Source organism: Apium graveolens, chromosome 2, assembly GCF_009905375.1.
Source record: "Apium graveolens cultivar Ventura chromosome 2, ASM990537v1, whole genome shotgun sequence".
Classification (NCBI taxonomy): Eukaryota; Viridiplantae; Streptophyta; class Magnoliopsida; order Apiales; family Apiaceae; genus Apium; species Apium graveolens.
This window is the reverse complement of record NC_133648.1, coordinates 44,222,289-44,230,374: the sequence shown is the minus strand read 5'-3', so window position 1 is coordinate 44,230,374 and position 8,086 is coordinate 44,222,289. Positions and strand designations below refer to the sequence as shown.

Genomic DNA, 8,086 nt, shown 5'->3' with positions numbered 1-8,086 from the left:
ATATTTTACAAACTTTATTACTTGAAAGCTGATATGTGCACACCTGATTTATAAATACACACTCAATTAGGATCAAATTATCCCCATTAAAAATAAAAATAATAGACTTGAATTAAATATAAATATAAAAATATATTGGGCTTAATAAATTTACAAGATGTGCTTACCTATTACTTTTTATCCTTTATTTTATACTCTAATAATAAAATAACCTACCAAAATGTTATGTACCGGAGATGCTCTGAGAATTCACAGTACACTATAACCATATACATAATGATTAACTTTATAGCATCTATTAACGTCTTATAAATTGATTTTATTTTGACAGAAATGAGTGTTTGGATATGTCATTGGAGAAGTACGGAATTAAATAGAAAGTGTCAGGAGATATTACTCATTCATGGATCCGAGTGGTGCTTATCAGGTACTTTTAGCTTTCGAATTTATTTCTTAATGAAGTAGTTTTTTTTATACGAGTTGTGGTAGTATTATAAGGACTATCGAGGACTGTGATATGATGCAGTTCTACAAAATTATGGATATGCCAATCGTGTTTACTTATTTTAGCTTTATAATCTGTTTCGTGAACCAATATTTTTCGATATGAGTTGTGTTAGTATTGGAAGGTATTGGTACTGCAATATGATGTAATTGTACGAATGTATGGATGTGCCAATTGTGCATACATTTTTTAGGTCTTGAACTTGTTTCGTGTGAACTCATTTTTTTCCGATGAGAGTTGTGTTATTATTGTAACTTGTAAGGACTATTGAGTACTCTGATATGATGTAATTGTACGGAATTATGTATATGCAAATTGTGCGTGCATCTTTTTTAATGACTTGAATATGCGTTGTTGTTGTAGCTTAAGGATATTTCTCGGGACGATATTGATGTTGATTATTGCGTATTTAATATAGGATGTAGGTTTTGGTTTCTCATCTTTACTAATTTTTGAAACCCTAGGCTGTCACTATAGAAACTTTTATTGGGTAATGTTTATAATTCTTGGTCATAGGCTACGAAATTGGACACGAGTCAAATTAGGGTGTCACGTTAAGTTCAAAATGTAATATATTAGATTTATTACGCGTAATTCCGAGGTCAAACACTATCCTCTTCAGTCAAAATCAAAAAAACACTGCTGCACAAGAATGTGCTAACATTGTTGCTACTTACCTTGACTGAAGATGAACTATCCATGACAGTGTTTAATATTTTACATTGATTTTCTAGGTCAACATTGAAATTACAATATCAACTAAGTCATTGCTAATAATTTTGTTTTGACGATGTAAACTTTACCAACCGTCAGTTTTCAGCTTATGACACGTTCATCTGAGATGTACCACTTTACTCGGTGGTATCTATTTTTCATATTTAAGCTGTTTGCCTGTAGGCATATGTTTGTGTCATAAAGATAATATGTGTTTCTGTGAAAAATATGTTGAAGAAACCTGTACAGCAGGCATAGTCAAAAAGACATTTTACAAAACGATTTTGATAAACTGTAAAGAGCAATTTAAATCACCATAGTCTCAAATTGGGGTTTTTTTGGGTGGTGGGGGAGGGGTTGCGTGTGAGTCTATAATAGAGATCAAACTTTTATGTGTATAGATTTGGTTAAAATGTCTTCGGACAAAACTGATTCGTTAAGAGAAGTATTGGTGTATATCAACATTAGGCAGATTTTTTAAATGTTGGGAGAGTGATGTATTTACAAACCTTTTTATGAGCAGTTGATTTGTCCAAGGAAAATCGTAAGTTCGTAACTGAGGCAGTAGAGAATGTGTATTTGGTGAATGGTTGCTGAATAATATCTAGCCACTGGAATAAAAAAATTAATCTGCTAGTATATTCATCTTTAATTCCAAAGATTTCCAATTATATATCTGTAACTAACAAAACTCAAAATTGCTTGTTTACCTCGTAATTATTTAGAGCAACTCCAAGAGATTCCATATTTGTTATCCTAAAAGGAATGAGACTAAAAAATATGCTCCAATATAATCCTAGTGAGTCCTTATTTCACTAAGATCCTTCTATCATTACTTATAAATAACTAATCTACTCATTCTTCTTAGCAAGTGCTAACTTTCATTTAATAATATAATATTAGAGCACTTTCTTTCTCTCTCTATTATATATTGTATGAAAAGTATATTTAATAATAAAATATCAAATAAGGAACCAATATAAGGAACATTGTTGAAACTCAAAGTTCTTATCAATATTCTAAATTACTAAAATTCAAGATTTTATATTAAATATAAGGAATGAAGTAGCACTTCATTGGAGTTGCTTATAGTACATGCTCTTTCCATTTCTTTTAAGTTTACCTCTTTACTCCCTCGTTGTGTGCTAAACTGGAAAAGAAATCGTAAAAACATGTTAGTTAAATTCCTCTGAATTCTTATTTGTTTTGGTAGTAATAAAATTTGAGACTTTTAAACTCTAGATCTTAAAGGCACTGCTCAACTTCTCCTTCCACCTCGTCTCCTCGTGTGTGCTACACTTAAATTTTACTGCAATTATGCTTATTACAAACCCTTGATTCATGACTATTGAAATTAATTCTCATTTAGTTCATTTGGCTTTTCAATCTCTATTAGATTATTATCAACTGTAGAATGTTTATTTGATTAATGTTAATCTCTGTTAGTCGAGGAAATGCTCTTTAAAAATAGCATATGAATTTGTTTAGTTATTTGTCTATGTGTGTATGTTGATTTTTACGTCGATGTTTTGGAGGGGCTTTGGATGTATAGTTATTTTAGCATTCTTTTATTGCAGAAGAGAATGACAAAATCTAGTTCGAGAGAGGTTGGTTGTCTTGAGAAAGATATAATTAGTGAGCTGCCTTGGAATATACAAGAAACTATTCTGTGTTTTCTGCCGATAGAGGATGCAGCGAGAACCAGTATCTTGTCAAAGAAATGGAGGCATTGTTGGACTATGATTCCACACCTAATCTTCGATAATGGATTCACTTATCTGATTTTGGGTGAAGAAGTTCCAGATGATGACAACATTTATGAAGTGATGGCCTATAAATTTGTTAGTGTGATAAATAAAATTCTCCTACACCATGAAGGTCCAATCCTCAAATTTTCACTTTACATGCCTAGAGATATATGCAATTGTGGCATAATTCATGATTATATTGATCAGTGGATTCCGTTATTCTCGAGAAAGGGTCTCAAGCAACTAGTTCTAGTTGACTACCAGCTTGAAGATTTTAGGCGACATCGGTTCTCTTCTTTAGACCTAACTCATTTGAGGCTTTTTATTTTTTATTTTGACTATAAACCTGCATTTACAAGATTTACACATCTGACAAATCTTGAGCTAGTTGCTGTTAGTTGTTCTTTCGACGGAAGCATCTTCGATTGCCCTGTGCTTGAGAAGTTGACCTTGATAATTTGTACAGGACTCGATCATACTAATTTTCGTGCTCCTAACCTCAAATGCTTACTACAAGCCCACCACTACATAACTTCAGAAAGTTTTGTTGGATTAGAAAACCTTAAAGAATTTTCTTTCGTGTTGGGAAGTCCCGGGTTCAAAAGTGAACAAAAAATGCAGACGGGGACATCAGATATGGTCAAGGTTTTCGGTGGTTTACATACACTTGAGAAGTTTTCTGTAGGACGATATTTTATCGAGGTAATATTCAGATTTCTTTACATAGTCTTCTGCTTCTTTTCATTAATCCCGACGTGTTAATAATTATACGTGCTCTTCTTTTGCAACTTGTTTTTGAAGTACTTGGCTGCAGGAGGTTCTCCAAATCGACTTCCTAAACCACTACCTTGCCTAAAGACTCTAAATATCTGTGACATAAATTTCACTGATATATCAGAGGTTTCTTGTTTGCTTTGTTTGATACGGAGCGCTCCCAACTTATTCAAACTAAATATCTCGGTCAGTCTCATACATAATGCACATCATATATGTATCACTGTAGGTCTATATCTGCTGTGTGACACTTCGTAATTATTTTTTATCACTAGGGTAAAAAGTACCTTTGCCGAAAAGGAGATCTCAAGGATTTTTGGAAAGAAGATTCTGAAGATTGTACTATAAATCATCTTCAAATCATTACGTTCAGTTACTTCAAAGGTTTGAGAGCTGAGTTGGAGCTGGTCAAGTTTCTACTTGCCCACTCTCCATTGCTAAAAACAATGTCAATCCACCGTCATCCAAACATAAAAAATGATGTAGCATTAACAATGGCAGAAGAGATGTTGCAATATTCTAGAGCTTCGTCAAGAGCGGAAATCAAACACTTGAAGAAATCCATTGTAATAGATGATTTTAATTTTGACCTCTGGGCTGATTATGATATAGATGCTTAGCCTTCTTGCAGTCAACTCTGGCACATGTTTCGTTTCTCTTGTTGAGTATTGGTAAGAACATGAAAACATCCACATACTTTTAACTTATACTGAAAATTGCACATCTCAATTTGCAGCAATCTTATGTGCTTTTATTCCATTGCACCAGATTTTCCGAAACTGAAGTTGAACTCTCCTTGAATGTTTTGGTCATCTAGAAACTGAAGTTTGCACACTTAACAGTTTAGAATCATTTCTACTTCCGTTTTACAGTAGTAAAAGAGAGAGTCTCCGTGTCTTGGCATTGCAAGTATCACTTCTCGCAATTCGAAGAGGTTCCGCAGAAGTCCTTAACACATGTATGGTAGTATCTCATGGTTACCAACTTCAAGTTCTTCTTCTTTAGCAACCTCAATAGCAGCTGATGTATCAACGGATTTGATCAAGTGACCCTGTTACCCTGTTGCTAGGATCTTTTTTATTTGAAATTAAAAGCACGAATGCAGGTATGTAAAATACAGATGCAGAATATGATGTTGAGATTATATGATTTTAATGAACAAAGACCTAGTTTTATCCAGTGTTTTAAAAATCGGGAATCGGGGAAGATCGGTCCAGTTACCGATTTAGGATTAATTGAAAATCTGGGATAAATCGGAAGAATTAATCGGAGTAAAAATCAGATGTATTATAATATTAAATTATACTTAATATATTATTATGATTATATTAGTTATTTATTAATGAATATATATTTATTATATCATAATTTCTATAATTATTCATTTATAAATTAATATAGTATTTTAATTTTAATAAATAATTATATATATTGCAATAAAGAAAAATTCGTAAAAATAAATCAGATTTTAAAGATCGAATCGGTCGAATATTTTATAGGAGATTTTTTTAAAAATTGGGGATTTTTAGAGTATTGACTCTATCATATATATATATATATATATATATATAGTCTTACTCTATTGAGCACCTTTTTTTGGTGAGATATGAGATTTAATCACAACAACAAAATTTTAAATATATTTTTAATCTATACCATTCATTTTAAATTTTATCATCTTCCCCAACTATCATCTCTTCCATCTTCTTGTTTCTACTTACCACCCACCATTACCTCCAACCACCGACAACCACCATTTCCGGCCACCACCACCACCGGTGACCACCACCAACTCCGGCGATCACGAGAAAATCACCACCGGACTACAAAAAATCACCACCGAAAATATAAAATCACCACCGCCAAACTAAAAATTACCATCGGAAAACTAAAAATCACCACAAACAAATAAAAATAACCACCACAACTGCCCCACTGCAACTTTATCCAGCCATGCTCTGACCACCAGAATAAAAAAAAATCACTAAATCAAACTATCACAACCACCACACCACAATCACACATGTCTGTCATATACGATTAATCATTGCAATCAACCAGAAAATCACCGAATATGAAACTGAATCACCAAAAATCCTCATATCTGAACAGTAAATCAGCAAATCGCCTCCGTTTAGAGCTCGAGCAGAGTTTTAGTGGCGTCTCGATCGCTACAGGTTTTCTGCACATCAATCTCTTTCGTCCTAAGCATCGTCAACGATTTAATTAGAGCATACCGTCTTGATTTGAAGAAAAGTGTTGATGATGGCGGAGGTGATATAGATGTGTCGCTAGAGTTGAAGGTGGTGTAATGGTGATCGATGGCAGGGGCGGAGGGATGGAGGAGGGGAGAGAGAAGATCGTAGATCCGGTGCTTTTTCCGACGATGGTGGTGGCCAGTAGTTGGCGGCGGAGACCGGTGGGGGCTGGTGAGGTAGGGTTGGGTGAGGAGAGTGTGTTGGATGAGAGAGATTAAAGATAAAAAATAAAGTATAAAATATTAAATGGGAGGTTGAGATTTAACGTAGGGATACAAATTCTGTGGCTAAGATTATATCTCAGTTCTCATTTTAATTGGGATTTTCAGAGCAATTCCCTATATATATATATATAAGCAGGGCTGCACAAGTGGCCAAACTGATTGGACTGAAATTATTAATATTAAATATTTTTGAATAATAGACTCATCTTCGGCAGTTATAAATTGTACTGGACTAAATCCAACAGATCTGTGCACTTTGAATAATTTTTTTAGGACTCAGTTATTTTCGGGGGCAAGCGCCAAGCGGGGACCAAAAAGTATAATTTTGTAATGGAACGAGCATGCAAAATATATTTCTTTAGTTGAAGAAAGATTGTGGGCCTGTTTGGAATTTATTATAAAATATAACTTATAAATTAAAGTTGGAAAGTTGTATATAACTGATACGAACATTGTAATTTATAAATTATTTAAGTATTTGGATAATTTTACATATAAATTATTTATAAATCGATAATGTGTTTGGTAAATTATAATTTATAAGTTATAATTTTTTAAAACAAAATTAAAATATAAATTACAAATTACATGAATGAATAATAATTAAAAATAAAAATAAAAAATTTATTAACCTTAGGATAAAATTATATAATACTGTCTCCGTACTTTTTTAGTTGTCAAATTTATAAAAAAAATACATATTAAGAAAAACTAAAATATATAAATTATTTTCATGTATACAATATTATTGTATTAAACATTTAGTTAGATGTGTGTATTAGTTATAAAGTCAAAGATTGTAAATAGAAATAGAATTTTTTTGATAAAAAGTGCATTGAAATAGAAAATGTGACAATTATTTAAGGAGGGACAGAGAGAGTATATTTTATTCATCTGGACCCAAAAAATTACAATATTGATTGGGCTAAAAGTTAAAAACTAAATATAATTAGATTGATTTTGTTTGGTCGGTATAATGGTATTAAGTTAAAACAAAACTATACGATTAAATGAGCTAAAATAAAATTAAAATCAAAAGATAACTAATTATCATTTAAAAATTTTAAACAAAATTTTTATATTTTAAATTTTTCATCAAATTAAATTTGAAAAATCATCTAATATTATAAATATTTGGAATATCGCACGAGTTTTAAGTTAATATAAATTAAACAAAAAAAATAAAAAAAGAGAGTTGTACAAAAATGGAGAATGAGAATGTTAAGGAGCTATTTACTTCATTAGTTTTCTGGAATACTTTTATTAGAAAATAGAAAATTTTGAATATGTGTTCAACTTGCATATTTTCTAAAATGAAAACCACGAAAATAAAAAACACGGTTTTGTGATTTATAACTAGGCATGGAAAAAATGTGGAAAACAGCTTTTTATTATTTTCTAATCTAAAAAAACATAAAACACCCACATTATCATCTAATATCCACTTCTAACTCTAATATATAACATTCACTACATTTTTATTCACTACCTTTTTATATAAGATATGCATAATATATTATTATATTGCTTCTTTATGAAAATACATGAATATTATTAATAGTAATACAATCAATATTATTAATATTAATACATATATTTTAAAATAAAGACGAAACAAACTCACATAAGATTTAAAAGTTTTATATTAATAAAGTAATCACAAATAAATTGTTAACATAATAATATATAAAAGTTGATATATAATACAAATATTGAAAACTATATAAATATAATTAAATAATTTAAAAACAAATTTTCATAATATAATTTTGTTGACGATAAAATTATTTATAATTGTTCATTAATTACATAAAAAAATTATATATTTTAAATTGAGAAATTATATATATTTTTTATTTTTTT

The 8,086-nt window shown here is 30.7% G+C and overlaps 1 protein-coding gene across 1 annotated transcript; it reads left to right on the top strand.

Annotated features, from left to right (window-relative positions):
• The first annotated feature begins 230 nt into the window (after window positions 1-230).
• On the top strand, window positions 231-4,920 carry LOC141707349 (F-box/FBD/LRR-repeat protein At1g13570-like). The gene is made up of 5 exons (XM_074510473.1): window positions 231-427; window positions 2,797-3,669; window positions 3,769-3,927; window positions 4,017-4,412; window positions 4,510-4,920. The coding sequence occupies exons 1-4, from the start codon at window positions 404-406 to the stop codon at window positions 4,359-4,361; spliced, it is 1,401 nt and encodes a 466-aa protein (XP_074366574.1). The 5' UTR covers window positions 231-403; the 3' UTR covers window positions 4,362-4,412; window positions 4,510-4,920.
• Window positions 4,921-8,086: the final 3,166 nt, after the last annotated feature.

Excerpts from the sequence above, each read along its gene's own strand:
- LOC141707349 (XM_074510473.1), top strand. The coding sequence starts at position 404 with ATGGATCCGAGTGGTGCTTATCAG. Across the intron at positions 3,670-3,768 it reads TAGGACGATATTTTATCGAG|TACTTGGCTGCAGGAGGTTC; the intron begins GTAATATTCAGA and ends TTGTTTTTGAAG. Across the intron at positions 3,928-4,016 it reads TATTCAAACTAAATATCTCG|GGTAAAAAGTACCTTTGCCG; the intron begins GTCAGTCTCATA and ends TTTTATCACTAG.